This window comes from Oncorhynchus mykiss, chromosome 5 (genome assembly GCF_013265735.2).
Source record: "Oncorhynchus mykiss isolate Arlee chromosome 5, USDA_OmykA_1.1, whole genome shotgun sequence".
NCBI lineage: Eukaryota > Metazoa > Chordata > Actinopteri > Salmoniformes > Salmonidae > Oncorhynchus > Oncorhynchus mykiss.
Genome location: NC_048569.1, coordinates 32,865,541 through 32,881,631, shown reverse-complemented (window position 1 = coordinate 32,881,631; position 16,091 = coordinate 32,865,541). Strand labels below are relative to the sequence as shown.

The window sequence follows — 16,091 nt, the reverse complement described above, 5'->3', positions numbered from 1 at the left end:
TAGATGGCAATGCTGTATTACAAAACAAAACAATTACAGCAAAACAGATAAAAAGGGTCTGAACTGAACTGTATTCATTTTTCCAAAACCTTTTCATTCTTTATCTATTGGTAGTCATAAACAAGCCCCCCCCCCCCCCCCACGCACACAATTAAGTCTTAATAACAATAAACATTTCCACTTTTAGTCACAAAACATATTTCCTCCCCTCCTGTGTGTGTTGTCGTGGTTACCTGTTGGCCCTTTTGAGGTCGTTGACGAACTCGGCACTCTGCTGGTGGCGGACCTCGCTGCTCTTGGTTAGTCTCTCCAGCGCTGCCACCAGCTCCTGGACACGCCCCTTCAGCTTCTTCTCTCTGAGACACACACACACACACACGGGATGAGTCAGGAAGACACACACACACCAGACCTAGGCGGAAAATAGTTGTATTTTTGTAATTTACTTGAAAATACCAACAAATACCAACTCAAGGTAGTCGAATATACAGCAGTTTATGTAGGGTTTCAACTAAAAGGCAACTATTTTATTTGATATTCAAATACAGGTCTCATTTTTAAGTATTTTGAATACCTGTCAGAAAACTAAATAATATTTGAAGGTATGTGAATATATGCACATTATTTGAAAATAAACAAATATTTATGTGATGGCTGCCAACTATTTGATGAAGAACCAAAAACTACAACAGTTTGTTGAATTAGTCTAAATATATATGATCAAAAGCACATGGTTTGGAGGGCTCGTAGATATGAATCTTAATACAGCCTATAATTAAATACACGAGGGACATGGAATCCCCTCATCATTCGAGTAGACCACTTTTGCAGCTTCAAAATGATTAACAAATATACACTCCTCAAAAAATAAAGGGAACACTTAAACAACACAATCTAGCTCCAAGTCAATCACACTTCTATGAAATCAAACTGTCCACTTTGGCAAGCAACACTGATTGACAATAAATTTCACATGCTGTTGTGCAAATGGAATAGACAACAGGTGGACATTATAGGCATTTAGAAGACACCCCCAATAAAGGAGTGGTTCTGCAGGTGGTGACCACAGACCACTTCTCAGTTCCTATGCTTCCTGGCTGATGTTTTGGTCACTTTTGAATGCTGGTGGTGCTTTTACTCTAGTGGTAGCATGAGACGGAGTCTACAACCCACACAAGTGGCTCAGGTAGTGCAGCTCATCCAGGATGGCACATCAATGCGAGCTGTGGCAAGAAGGTTTGCTGTGTCTGTCAGCGTAGTGTCCAGAGCATGGAGGTGTTACCAGGAGACAGGCCAGTACATCAGGAGACATGGAGGAGGCCGTAGGAGGGCAACAACCCAGCAGCAGGACCGCTACCTCCACCTTTGTGCAAGGAGGAGCAGGAGGAGCACTGCCAGAGCCCTGCAAAATGACCTCCAGCAGGCCACAAATGTGCATGTGTCTGCTCAAACGGTCAGAAACAGACTCCATGAGGGTGGTATGAGGGCCCGACGTCCACAGGTGTTGTGCTTAAAGCCCAACACCGTGCAGGACGTTTGGCATTTGCCAGAGAACACCAAGATTGGCAAATTCGTCACTGGCTCTTCACAGATGAAAGCAGGTTCACACTGAGCACATGTGACAGACGTGACAGAGTCTGGAGACGCCGTGGAGAACGTTCTGCTGCCTGCAACATCCTCCAGCATGACCGGTTTGGCGGTGGGTCAGTCATGGTGTGGGGTGGCATTTCTTTGGGGGGCCGCACAGCTCTCAATGTGCTCGCCAGAGGTAGCCTGACTGCCATTAGGTACCGAGATGAGATCCCCAGACCCTTTGTGAGACCATATGCTTGTGCGGTTGGCCCTGGGTTCCTCCTAATGCAAGACAATGCTAGACCTCATGTGGCTGGAGTGTGTCAGCAGTTCCTGCAAGAGGAAGGCATTGATGCTATGGACTGGCCCGCCCGTTCCCCAGACCTGAATCCAATTGAGCACATCTGGGACATCATGTCTAGCTCCATCCGCCAACGCCACGTTGCAACACAGACTGTCCAGGAGTTGGCAGATGCTTTAGTCCAGGTCTGGGAGGAGATCCCTCAGGAGACCATCCGCCACCTCATCAGGAGCATGCCCAGACGTTGTAGGGAGGTCATACAGGCACGTGTATGACACACACACTACTGGGCCTCATTTCGACTTGTTTTAAGGACATTACATCAAAGTTGGATCAGCCTGTAGTGTGGTTTTCCACTTTAATTTTGAGTGTGACTCCAAATCCAGACCTCCATGGGTTGATAAATTTGATTTCCATTGATCATTTTTGTGTGATTTTGTTGTCAGCACATTCAACTTTGTAAAGAAAAAAGTATTTAATAAGAATATTTCATTAATTCAGATCTAGGATGTGTTATTTTAGTGTTCCCTTTATTTTTTGGGAGCAGTGTATTTTCATAATGAGTGAGACATAAGGCAATACAGTAACACTTGACATCCAGTTTCTATACTGGTGTAGTAACTTTATTATTACAATAGTGATTATTACAATAGCAACATTGTTGTCACATAGGACTTTGGAAATTGCTTTATAATTGCATAATACTGGAGTTTTTATACGAATGGAATAAGTAAGTCACTATTCCTCTTGTGTATAGTAGATACAAAAACTTGCAGCTTGTTGCTATGCAATTAAAATGCAATTCCCAAGTTATAATGCAACAACATGCTAATAAAATGTTGTTCCTAATGTAGTTAAAGTTTTATTACACAGGCACAAGAACAGTTTCATGTTAAGTGTTACTGAGAAAGCTAACAGTAACAAAATATGGCTATTAAGTGTCGAAAGGAAACTAAATATCCCCAAACTGCCTTATTGAATCAACTATAGCAAAGGTAGGTGGAAAATCATGCCAGTTTGTATTCTGAGTAAGCTATCCCATCCCTAGGCCGTCATAGTAAATAAGAATTTGTTCTTAACTGACTTGCCTAGTTAAATAAGGGTTAAATAAGGGTTAAATAAAAATAAAAAATGGTATAAAGTGTGTTTGAAACAAGAACACTTACCCTCAGAACGACAGAGGTTGGAATATGTTTTTTGCTCAGTGTTCAACTTGCTGTATGCAATGTTTGCAAATGTATTTGAATTACTCTGCAGTATTTACAGGTATCGTATCATGTATTACTGCATTCTACCTTTTCAGTGGCATGTTGAAAGAGTCATACAGTAGTTGAGCAATACAAGTTATTTATACTTATCTGTACAAAATATCATTGCTTTGACTTAATTATGTACACTTGGGGCAATGGACATTCAGGAGAATGGACATTTACAAAATGTTCTGATGGAAATGTATTGTGTAGATCAAATGTGACTGTCAGATAGATTGGAATAGTATGCAATTATGTGTACTCTATTCATTCTATTTCCATATTCAACATGCAGTTCCAGATACAGCCCTGACATTAGTTGAAGGCAGCCAATTCAATAATTTCAGAAAAGTCGTCACTTCCTTTAAAACTGCCATATGTAACTTTTTGGGAAACCCGACCAAATGCACATAGAAATATGTGTTATAGATGTGTCACTCATTGAAAGCAAGTATAAGAAGCGGTAGATATGTTCTATGTGCGCTATTTCTATGCTTCCTGGGCTTACTTTCGGGTTTCAAACTGTAGAAAATACAATATTTTTGGTTCTGGAAAATATATTTCACAGTGGTTTAGATGGTACAATGATTCTCTACACTATACTTACTTGTTTTGTCACAAACTGATATTATTGCTTTCTCAGATCTGTATTCAGATAGTTGTAGTCACCTCCAAAGTAACTATCTGTTCCCCTGAAAACAAAAATCTTTACACAAAGCATAGCTAGAATTATAGTTATCCCAGGTCTCACACACACACACACATTTGTTTTACTATCCTTGTGGGGACCAAATAATTTATTCCAAATCCTAATTTCCCTAACCCTAAACCTAACACCTAAAATAGCATTTTTCATTGTGGGGACCGGCGAAATGTCCCCGAATCTTCCTTGTTTTACTATTCTTATGAGGACTTATGTTCCCCACAAGGATAGTAAAAACAAAAACAAAAACCACACACACACACACAGTGTGTTGGGTTTCTTACCGTCTCAGTGCGCTGGTGAGCTCTGCTGCCAGGTCGCTGTCATTAAGTGTCCTCAGATCTGACAAGCTGATGGCCGGAGAGTCTCCACAATCCTGGAACATAACACTTCCATGAGGAGGAGCTGGTCTACAACCACACAGTGCTACTAATGACCATTCTCAGACCAGGCCTGGTGACGTGATGGGCTGAGGTGATTAGGCTGCCTACAGATACAAGACTTACAGTGATCAAGTTAACATTGGCCTCAATCACTCTAATTCAATACCATAACACACAACAGAACAAGGAAAAGAGCTCAAGACACCATTACATAACCAGCCATATAACTAAATCGCATTAACAAACCAAGCCCATGTCGCCTATCCCAAAACACTGATTACTCCGCAGGACATTCCCTCTCAGACCTGCGAGAGAAGGATGAGTTGCCTCTAAAGACAGTGATCTAAGGTCAGCTCTGCATGTCTCAACATACTGGTTGACGTTATGATTTGGAGAGGGTAATCTGATCCAAGATCTGTGGTTAGGCGCAACGTTTACCTCAAGCTGTTACATGCACACCCGGTTCATGAGGTGGCAGCACTACCACTTCAACCTATTATCCCAGTGTATTTTCCCTACACCTGGATTACAGAACAATACAGCTTGATTCACAACGGACAAGCATGTCAGAGCATTTATTTAGCATGCTACATGACTTATCGAGTTACAGGTATGCTGTCATACTTTCAGGGCCTGCTATGCTGCTAGCCTGATTTTATTATAGGGCTGTTGATAGATATTGGAACATGGCTTCCATTAAAGCTAGTGGAGAAATGGATATGGGAAGAGACCAGGGAGGAGGGGAAGATACTGGGAGATGCTGGTTAGTGTTTTGTCGGTGTGTGTGTTGGGTAATAGCCTTTGTGCTGTGTGAACTATGCTTGATTGGGCTTGCAGTGTTTGTGTGTGCATGATGAATGGCTCTGACTGAGTGGAATGATGGTGTGTGTGTGTGTGTGTGTGTGTGTGTGTGTGTGCATGTATACTCTCCCACGGCAGGAGGTGTGTGTGCCTATTAGTGTTCCCAGTGTGCGAGATCCAATCAAGCAGGCCATTTCTAGACCCTAACAATGAGAACTGGTCTGTAGATGTAAAAGGTGGCTGGTTTGAAAAGGACAGAGAAGGGTGAAAGGCAATAATAGCTGCTGCTCTGGCATTCACTCTGAAAAGCACCTTCATTTACAGATGGTCCTGTGATTGGCATCTTCAATGCCGGTTGCTCCTAGCAACCAAGGATTAAGCTTTATTGAACCAAAGGAGCTACGGTGATAGCAGGGAGTGGGGGGGGGGGGTGTATATGTTATGTGTGTGTGAATACAGATGGAGAGGTGTGTGTGCATACATAGAGGTGTGTGTGTCTACATGCCTAGAGATGTGAAGTGCATGTGTTCACGTATGGAAGGACACTGTTATCGTATCCAGTGGATTATAAGGTTAATGTAGTGCCACCAGCATTGGAAGCTCAAGGCTGTGATCAGAGAAAAGCACACCTGTGTTCTCCCTTTCTTAATCTTGGCAACCCACAGACAGCTGATCTCTATCTATCTGGATTAAAGAAATGGGTAGTGAAGACCAAGGCAGGGATGGTGTGCGGGGCATAGCACTCTGATATGGAATTGACCTCGCAGACCTTTTGGAGTTCAGGTAAAAGACTTTGATAGTTCAGACTCTGTAAGTCCTCCTTTGTCTACTTTCTCACCCACTCCTCCCATTTTCTTATCCTCCTTTTGTCAGTTCCTGTTACGCAGCACAGTAGTACTCAGTCTTTATCTTAGTTTGCCTTCCTTCCTTCGCTTCTCTCTCCTCTCCCCCCTTCTACTTTTCCTTCCTCTCAATAGTCCTTTCCTAAACTCTCCCTTTCTCCTCTCTCCCTCTGCAGGTCTTTTCTTTTTATTTCTGTCACTCTGTGTAGACAGTAGGACTCTCACAGACACACAGTGTCCCCGTCTCTAGGGCCCCAGCTCAGAGTGAATGACGGACAGCTCCCCAGTAGAAAACCCCAACAGAATAAGAAAGACTCCAATTATTTTAGGAGTAGAGTAGAGGCCGCTTTCTCACAGAGGAGATTCTCACTAACGGGGGTACTAGTGCGCCAACCGTTCAGAGTGACAGCTCCTCACAGCTTCAGGACTGTTGACTATGGGGGCTCAAACACCATTCATCCCAGGATCCCAATACATACAGACTGACAAAGTGTGTGTGTGTGTGTGTGTGTGTGTGTGTGTGTGTGTGTGTGTGTGTGTGTGTGCGTGTGTGTGTGTGTCTGTGTGTGTGTGTGAAACAGAGAGACTACTGCAAAGAGAGCAGAGAGCCTCTTCAATATTTCATGTGACTGACTGGGTCAGAGTGAGTGCTGCTGTGTACAGGAGAGACACTGTCTATAAGGTCGGTCTACAAGTCTCAATCCAAGCCTAAACCCTGTTCTGTGGCTCTGCGGTAGACCTGTTTGGGGATAGGGCTGGGGTTTTCGATGCGATGGAAGAGGTCTACATCGAGGTCGACAATTGAGGGCGTAAATGTGGGCGCACCCTCAACCTGGCAGTTGTCCCTGTTAGCGCTGGGGGGTTGTTTGAGGTGAATTCTTGTGTGTGTGTATGAGTGTGTGTTGTCCCTTCACCTTGGCGGCTTGGCTCTTGTCTTTACTACCACTCCCAGTGGAGCCGAGGGATCTCCTGCGCTGCTCCTGCTGCTCCTCCACCTCAGCCTTGAGGTGCTCGATGTGCACCAGGTAGGCCTGCTCCTGGGCCTCCCGCGTGCTCAGCAGCAGCTCCACCGCCTTCTTCTCCTTCTCCAGCAGGTAGAGCTGGGCCTTCAGCTCCGCCATCTCCTCCTGAGGGGGAGGAGGGAGAGAAAGAAAGGCTTAACACACACAAGGAAAGAAAGGATTAAACAGGTTAATATACACAAGCCACAAATTATTCTGATCAAGTGATGTTAACCACATAGAAGGAAGGAAAGGGGAAAGAGAGGGAAAAATGGAGGGAGCAAAGAAGTATATAAAGGAGGGAAGAAAAGAAGGGAGGGATTAACTACAGGTTAAGTGAAGAGAGTTGATAGTGCACAGTACAGCCAATAGCAGAATGAAGGCCATGGGATTATCAATGTCACCACAACACTAAATAATGTGCAAGTCAATGTCAAACAGGGACAGTTCTGATGCAAGTCATCTTGTTTAGAGAACGTTCAGCCATCCATGGAGAGGTGAGAGTGTTTCAATCTTTAGTATTTCAGAGGGGAAGTGTAATCCTATTCCTGTGGAGCCATCACCACAAGATCCTATCAACCCGACGGATTGCCAAGGTCAGGGGAGGACATGAGGACTAGGTTTTCATGTCATTAAAATAGGAGGACTGTGGGGACAAAGTGTCAGATTCTAACTAACTCCCTAAACTGAAGGGTACGTTTTGTGTGTTTATTCATACAAGCCTACGTATATTCTCTCTCTCTCTCCCTTCTCTCCCTCCCTCCCTCGCTCACCTTCATGGCCATGAGCTCCTGCATCAGCACAGCATTCTCCAGGTCCAGCCTGTGTGTGTCTCCCCGGGGCTTGATCTCCAGGCTTAGGGGGTCGACGTGAACGCTCTCCAGCTCCAGCATGGTCAGTTTGACCGCCGCGCGGTCATTCTTCAGCTGCTGCACGTAGTCCTTTAGCCGCTGCTCGTCCTCCCTGGAGAAGTCAGTGTCGCATGAGCTGGCCGTGGAACTGGTGGTGCTACGCATGCACGCACACGCACACACAGGTAGAGATGAGAGATAGTATAGTACATTATGCACTGTTGGATGATAGCTGTAGCATCTAGAATCTAGCCTTTATATCCCCCTGAACAGTTAAGATCAGAATTAGAGAGGCTAAACTGTTCCTAGATCTGTGCCTTATGGGCAGATTCAAGCCAAAGCAAGTCTGACACATGGAGAAATTAAGTCACCAGCTAAAGACTGATACCAAACTATAGTAACCTGGTTGGACACATGATTGCATAACAACGCTTTATTATTGTCAATCAGCCTCAAATCTGTTAACTAAGAAAGATGTGTCTACGCAGATACAGTGCATTCGGAAAGGATTCAGACCCCTTGACTTCTTCCACATTTTGATGCGTTACAGCCTTATTGTAAAATTGATTACATCGTTTTTTCCACTCTTCAATCTACACCCATAATGACAAAGCAAAAATACTTTAGACATTTTTGAAAATGTATGAAATATCACATTTACATAAGTATTCAGACCCTTTACTCTGTACTTTGTTGAAGTACCTTTGGCAGCGATTACAGCCTCAAGTCTTCTTGAGTATGACGCTACAAGCTTGGCACACCTGTATTTGGAGAGTTTCTCCCATCCTTCTCTGCAGATCCTCTCAGGCTCTGTCAGGTTGGATGGGGAGTGTTGCTACACAGTTATTTTCAGGTCTATCCAAAGATGTTCAAGCGGGTTCAAGTCGGGCTCTGGCTGTGCCACTCAAGGACATTCAGAGACTTGTCCCGAAGCCACTCCTGCATTGTCTTGGCTATGGGCTTAGGGTCAATCTCCTGTTGGAAGGTGAACCTTCGCCCCCAGTCTGAGGTCCTGAGCGCTCTGGAGCAGGTTTTCATCAAGGATCTCTCTGTACTTTGCTCTGTTCATCTTACCCTCGATCCTGACTAGTCACCCAGTCCCTGCTGCTGAAAAACATCCCCACAGCATGATGCTGCCACCATCATTGGAATTCAGGCCAAAGAGTCTTGTTTCTCATGGTCGGAGTCCTTTAGGTGTCTTTTGGCAAACTCCAAGCGGGCTGTCATGTGCCTTTTACTGAGGAGTGGCATCCGCCTGGCTACTCTACCACCTAATTGGTGGACTACTGCAGAGATGGTTGTCCTTCTGGAAGTTTCTCCCATGACCACAGAGGAACTCTGAAGTTCTATCAGTGACCATTGGTTCTTGGTTACCTCCCTGACCAAGGTCCTTCTCCCCTGATTGCTCAGTCTATGTAGAGTCTTGGTGGTTCCAAACTTCTTCCATTTAAGAATGATGGAGGCCACTGTGTTCTTAGGGACCCTCAATGCTGCAGACATTTTTTGGTACCTTTCCCCAGATCTTTGCCTCAACACAATCCTGTCTCGGAGCTCTACGGACAATTCCTTCGACCTCATGGCTTTGGCTTTGTTTTTAGTCTGATATACTGCCAACTGTCGGACTGTATATAGACAAGTGTGTGCCTTTCCAAATCATCTCCAATCAATTGTATTTACCACAGGTGGACTCCAATCAAGTTGTAGAAACATCTCAAGGATGATCAATGGAAACAGGACGCACCTGAGCTCAATTCCGAGTCTCATAGCAAAGGGGTTGAATACTTATGTACAGTTGAAGTCGGAAGTTTCCATACACCTTAGCCAAATACAATTAAACTCAGTTTTTCACAATTCCTGACATTTAATCCTAGTAAAAATGCCCTGTCTTAGGTCAGATAGGATCACCACTTTATTTTAAGAATGTGAAATGTCAGAATAATAGTAGAAAGAATGATTTATTTCAGCTGTTATTTCTTTCATCACATTCCCAGTGGGTTAGAAGTTTGCATACACTCAATTAGTATTTGGTAGCATTGCCTTCAAATTGTTTAACTTGTGTGTCTAACGTTTCGAGTAGCCTTCCACAAGCTTCCCACAATAAATTGGGTGAATTTTGGCCCATTCCTCCTGACAGAGCTGGTGTAACTGAGTCAGGTTTGCAGGTCTCCTTGCTCGCATAAGCTTTTTCAGTTCTACCCACAAATGTTCTATAGGAGGTCAGGGCTTTGTGATGGCCACTCCAATACCTTGACTGTGTTGTCCATTTTGCCACAACTTTGGAAGTATGCTTGGGGTCATTGTGCATGTGGAAGACCCATTTGCGACCAAGCTTTAACTTCCTGACTGATGTCTTGAGAAGTGGCTTCAATGTATCCACATCATTTTTCGTCCTAATGATGCCATCTACTTTGTGAAGTGCACCAGTCCCTCCTGCAGCAAAGCACCCCCATAACATGAACATGATGCTGCCACCCCCATGCTTCACAGTTGGGATGGTGTTCCTTGGCTTGCAAGCCTCCCCCTTTATCCTCCAAACATAAATGGTCATTATGGCAAAACAGTTCTATTTTTGTTACATCAGACTAGAGGAGATTTCTCCAAAAAGTACGATCTTTGTCCCCATGTGCAGTTGCAAACCGTAGTCTGGCTTTTTTATGGCGGTTTTGGAGCAGTGGCTTCTTCCTTGCTGAGCGGCCTTTCAGGTTATGTCGATAAAGGACTCATTTTAGTTTGAAGGTAGGCCTTGAAATACATCCACAGGTACACCTCCAATTGACTCAAATTATGTCAATTAGCCTATCAGAAGCTTCTAAAGCCATTTTCTGGAATTGTCCAAGCTGTTTAAAGGCACAGTCAACTTAGTGTATGTAAACTTCTGACCCACTGGAATTGTGATACAGTGAATTACTATAACTTAATTTAACTATAAGTTAAATAACATGTCTGTAAACAATTGTTGGAACATTTACTTGTGTCATGCACAAAGTAGATGTCCTAACCAACTTGCCAAAACTATAGTTTGTTAACAAGAAATTTGTGGAGTAGCTGAAAAACGAGTTTTAATGACTCCAGTCTAAGTGTATGTAAACTTCCGACTTGTAAATAAGGTGATCTGTTTTTTATTTTGAATACATTTGCAAACCAGTTTCTTCTTTGTCATTATGGGGTATTGTGTGTAGATTGACATGGTCATGTTTTTATTTCATCCATTTTAGAATAAGGCTGTAATGTAACAAAATGTGGAAAAAGTTGCAGAGTCTGAAAACTTGCTGAATGAACTGTATGTACATGTGTGAAGGAGGGAAAGATTTTATTATGAATTTGTGTCTATGACTAAGCCAGCGTGTGATTCCCTGCTGTGCGTGTGTGCGTTCGTGGGATCAGTGATGTGGATCCAGCATAGGGAATGTCCGTTAGTGTACTGGTCTGACAGCACAGCACCGTGGACTCTCATTTCCTACATTAATTGTCAATTGTCTGCTGTGCTCCTGAACATGTGAGCCACATATGAATGTCTTGTCTTCTCTCTCCCGGAGCAGTGGCTGTAGATTAATGATTTGTTTAGGGAGCAGCTTCCTTGCCTGAACTGTCATGGGCACGTGAGCAGAGGGTTGGCCTCAATTATGTTTCAATACAGAATATTTAGGGGATGGATTGCCATATAAGCAATGAACTAGAAAGATTCTCATAGAAAAGAAACAAACATTGGTGAGTTAAACACGTATTGCACATGGGATAATTACCAATGTGCAGACATTCTCAAACAAGTACACACACCACACACACACACACAGCTGCTAGAAGACACTCTACACACATACACACACATGCACATTCACACACAAACCTAGTGTGACTATTGGAGGACAGGCTCTCCCATGGTTGAACGCTGCAGCCGGTCACAGCGAATGCAGCTCCACAGCTACCGTCCAGCCTGCCCAGCAGATCCTTGGCTGCGTTCTCTGCTATCTTCCTGCAGTCGTGAGCCCTCTTCAGGATCTGAGTGATGCTCTCCTCTCCCGACTGCTCACCTGCATACACACACACAGACAGACAGAACTGTCAAATAACTTGCATTCGCTGCAGTCATTTTAGGGCTCTCACAAGGCCAATGAGATATGCCATATGAACAAAATGATCGAATGGAGCATTCAAACTGACAATGTAAATATGGCTACAAAAGGCTATAAATACTGTATGTAAAGTTGGTCAGCATTAGATGAATACGCTTATTGAAATTTTATTTAACCTTTATTTAACTAGACAAGTCAGTTAAGAACAAATACTTATTTACAATGACGGCCTACCGAGGCCAAACCCTCCCCTAATGACCCTGGGCCAATTGTGCACCGCCCTATGAGACTCCCGATCACGGCCGGTTGTGATACAGCCCGGGATCGAACCAGGGTCTGTAGTGCCACCTCTAGCACTGAGATGCAGTGCCTTAGACCGCTGCACCACATCCATTTGAATTCAATCACTTTTTTACAGCATCCCATCTTAGAAGTGGACAGAAAGTAACTTTTTGGACCCGAATACCAAAACATTCGTGTTGAAAGTTGACCCATTTTGCATACCCCATACCATGAGACATCCATAACTTTATCATTTGAAAAGATAAACAATTGAGTTTGATATCATTTAAAAGTTGTACAAACTACATTATTTTATTATTTCATAAAAAAATGTTTTAATAAAATTTGCAATTTTTTACATTTAAAGTCAATTATCCGCAAAAGATACACCAAAAGAATATATTGTCACATACACCGGATAAGTTGTTTTACAGGGTCAGCCATAGTAGTACGGCGCCCCTGGAGCAAATTAAGGTTAAGTGCCTTGCTCAAGGGCACAGATAGATTTTCAGTCGGCTCGGGTATTCGAATCAGCAACCTTTCGGTTACTGGCCCAATTGGCCCAATGCTCTAACCGCTAGGATACCTGCTGCCAAAAACATGTAAACTCTGGGTTTTTTCATATTCGCATATGTTGTAACTTAGACCTTATTTCACATCTAAGGTTTTTGTGTTGTTCCCGCCATCAGTTGAGACAAAACATGCTCTTGAATGCAGGGTGGGTGTCATTTCAATCATAGAAATAGAATTCATAGAATGGGCCTACCGCAATTTAGCTGGTATATCACTGACATTTTAAATGAATTGAAATTGTAACTTCTAATTACTACAACAACCCACCGTCAAATGTCAACTTAAATGGTTGTCTATTTTATTATCTATATTTCCATGATTTCAATAAGTTTCCTATGGAGGATTGAAAGTATAATTTAAAACGACAGACATTCCCATTCAAGTCAGCATTCTCTCATGTGTGGACCTGCAACCATCTTTGTGGTACCGTTTGAAAGCTGACATATCAATTTTATTCCCATTTTAGTACATTTATCAGGCAAAACATGACACCAACTCTGTATTCAAGAGCATGTGTCTCAACCAATGGCGGTCACATCACAAGAACCTTAGATGACGTAAAATAGGATCTAAGCTACAACATACAGTACCAGTCAAAAGTTTGGACACACCTACTGATTCAAGGGTTTCTCTTTATTTTTACTATTTTGTGCATTGTAGAATAACAGTGAAGACATTAAAACTATGGAATAACACATATGGAATCATGTAGTAACCAAAAAAGTTTTAAACATTCAAAATATATTTTATATTTGAGATTCTTCAAAGTAGCCACCCTTTGCCTTGATGACAGCTTTACACACTCTTGACATTCTCTCAACCAGCTTCGCCTGGAATGCTTTTCCTACAGTCCTGAAGGAGTTCCCACATATGCTGAGCACTTGTTGGCTGCTTTTCCTTTGCTCTGCGGTCTGACTCATCCCAAACCATCTCAATTGGGTTGAGGTCGGGTGATTGTGGAGGCCAGGCCATCTGATGCAGCACTCCACCACCCTTCTTCTTGGTCAAATAGCCCTTACACAGCCTGGAGGAGACGTTATATTTTTTGGTTACTACATGATTCCATTTGTGTTAAACCCTGGAATGAGTAGGTGTGTCCAAACCTTTGACTGGTACTGTATGTAAATATAAAATCAATAGCTTAATAATTGGCATTAAAGGTTAATTAACCCCTTACACTAGTGGAAATTGGCCTATATGGATGGGGCCAAATTGAAATGTTTGTAACAGAAGAACTGTAAAAGTATATGAGTTTTTAAATATGGAAATGTGAAGTGCACATTTGGACATTTGGACTCATGGGTGTGTGGTTTGCTTGTATGACATCAAAGCGGTATTTAATATAATCCTCAAATAGTCTCATCTTTCAGAACTCATCGACTCCTCTCAATTTACAGTATTTTCCTAACTCAGACAACAAAAAATGTGCAAAAGTAGCCTAATTAGCAGGAGGGATGGGGGCTTCTTGTCGCGCACAGTGCTGAGGTTTATGACAGATGTCAGTCAAAACCGATCCTGCGCTGTGAAGAGGAGAACCTGAGCACTGTGTTCCAATTTAGGCGAGGCGCCTATCAATGACAAATGTGACATACGGGATGAAAGGGCTGTGAGTGGAAAGAGATTTTAAAAAAAAATAAGAAACATTTCATTTGTTCTCCAGATTTTTTTGTTTTGTTTGACAGCCCTGTTTGTAAGCTTTTAAATTATATAAAATTCAACCGTTTATCTTTTCCAGTGCTGAAGACATGGATGTCTCATATTATGGTAGGGTATGCAAAATGGGTCCACTTTCAGCACCTTAATCTCTTGAATAGTTTGGCATTCAGTTCAAAAAAGTAACTTACTGAGCACTTCTACATTGGGAAAAATGTGTATGGAAGATTTCATTAAAATAAAAAGGGGTGCTGTCAAAAAGTGATTGAATTCAAATGAATTTACCCTAAGGGGATGTTCTTCTGAGAGAGTGTTTTTGTGTTGAAGGGGAAAAGGTGAGGTTGGGAGTGGGGGAAGTGTGTGAGACAAGGGAGTCATGAGGCATGACATGCCTCACTGAAGACATGACACCTGTCAACAGCCGAAGGAGAGTTGGGGAAGGGGGGAAACAAATGAGTAGGATATAGACATTTATGATGGGAGGATGAGAGAAGTGAATAGGGAAGAGGAGTGATGGAGGAGAGGTTTGTGAAGGAATTAAATGGGTGAGTGGAGCAGTTTGTGAAAGAGTAATAAATTAGAAGTGTGTGTTTTTGGGAGGTGACCTCTTTGCTTTGATTGGTTGGAGGAGTTCAACTGTGGGTCTCTTAATGCAGGGAGGAGCAAACCAGCACTGATCAAAGAACAAACAAGCCTGTGTGGGCACGAAGTGTGACTCACCTACAGTCCCCACTCCGGCAGCTCTGAACTGGCCAAGTACCAGGCTCTGTTCACTCTCCGCCAGGGCTAACAGCAGCTCATAGGCCTCTATACACTGTTCACTGAGGAAAGAACACATGCATATCAGTTAACACACACACACACACACACACACACACAAAGTAGCTCAAAGGCCTCTATACACTGACTGACAGAAAACACAACCTTTTGCACTACTAAATGAGAACGCACATAAGCTCTCTCTCCCTCTTTCTCGCACTCTCTCACGCACACGAGGAATGTGGAGGCCTCTCGCTTCCACTTATCCTTCCTCTGTGTTGCACTTTCATCGTGTTCAAAAGGAACGCGGCCGAGAGGTGCTGATGTCTATTTAACTACAGTCATCATAGCGCGTGCGTGTTTGCCTGGGGCCCGGGGATGGAAGAAAAACAGCGAGGCACTATTGTTTAATCAGGTAATGATTACTCATCAGGAAAAAATCCACCTTTTCTCCAAACAAATACAGAGAGAGCTAGGGTAATTAACTATTAAGCCTAAAAACGTGTCATTCATCCACAGAGGAAGTCTGAAGCCTGCATTCAATTTAAACATTTAACATCTCTAAGTTATTTTCTCCTCATAGCTAGTCTATATTTGTTGTATGTGTGTGTGTGTGTGTGTGTGTGTGCGCGCGTATGTTTTGATGGATGACGCTAAAAGGGGCAGACCATTTACACACACAAACATACATCCCCACACACACACAACCTCGACTCCAGTCCCCTGCTAGTTCAGCTGTACCAAAACAAATCCTGTGGATACTTTTACACACTTTAATAGCTCACGCCAACACTACGAGTTAGTCACTCTCTCAAGAACGCAAATACACACACAGCAAGTTTCTGCCTGCAAAAACACCATAAAGTAGCCGGCATTGTCAACATACTCCACAGTGTTCCTCTTTTTGATGTTTCAATCTTATGATTATAGTTTTAGTCACACGCACACCCTGGCATAGATCATATACAAATGCAGCCATGCACGCACGCACACAGCCAAACACACATTCACTTGCTGTCCTCCAAGCCCCCTCTTGATTCTTTATAA

General features: G+C 43.1%; 1 protein-coding gene across 4 annotated transcripts in view; it reads right to left on the bottom strand.

Moving 5' to 3' along the window:
- The window catches only part of LOC110523629 (colorectal mutant cancer protein), a 121,919-nt gene that overhangs the window by 2,468 nt on the left and 103,360 nt on the right, over positions 1-16,091 (bottom strand). For 3 of the 4 annotated variants that reach the window (XM_036977298.1, XM_036977296.1, XM_036977299.1), the window contains 6 exons: positions 15,006-15,106; positions 11,552-11,735; positions 7,627-7,861; positions 6,767-6,979; positions 4,111-4,202; positions 234-356 (listed from right to left, as the gene is read on the bottom strand). In XM_036977298.1, the coding sequence (XP_036833193.1) occupies positions 234-356; positions 4,111-4,202; positions 6,767-6,979; positions 7,627-7,861; positions 11,552-11,735; positions 15,006-15,106 (948 nt within the window). The remainder of the gene's footprint in view (positions 1-233; positions 357-4,110; positions 4,203-6,766; positions 6,980-7,626; positions 7,862-11,551; positions 11,736-15,005; positions 15,107-16,091) is intronic. The other variant, XM_036977297.1, reaches the window with a different exon arrangement.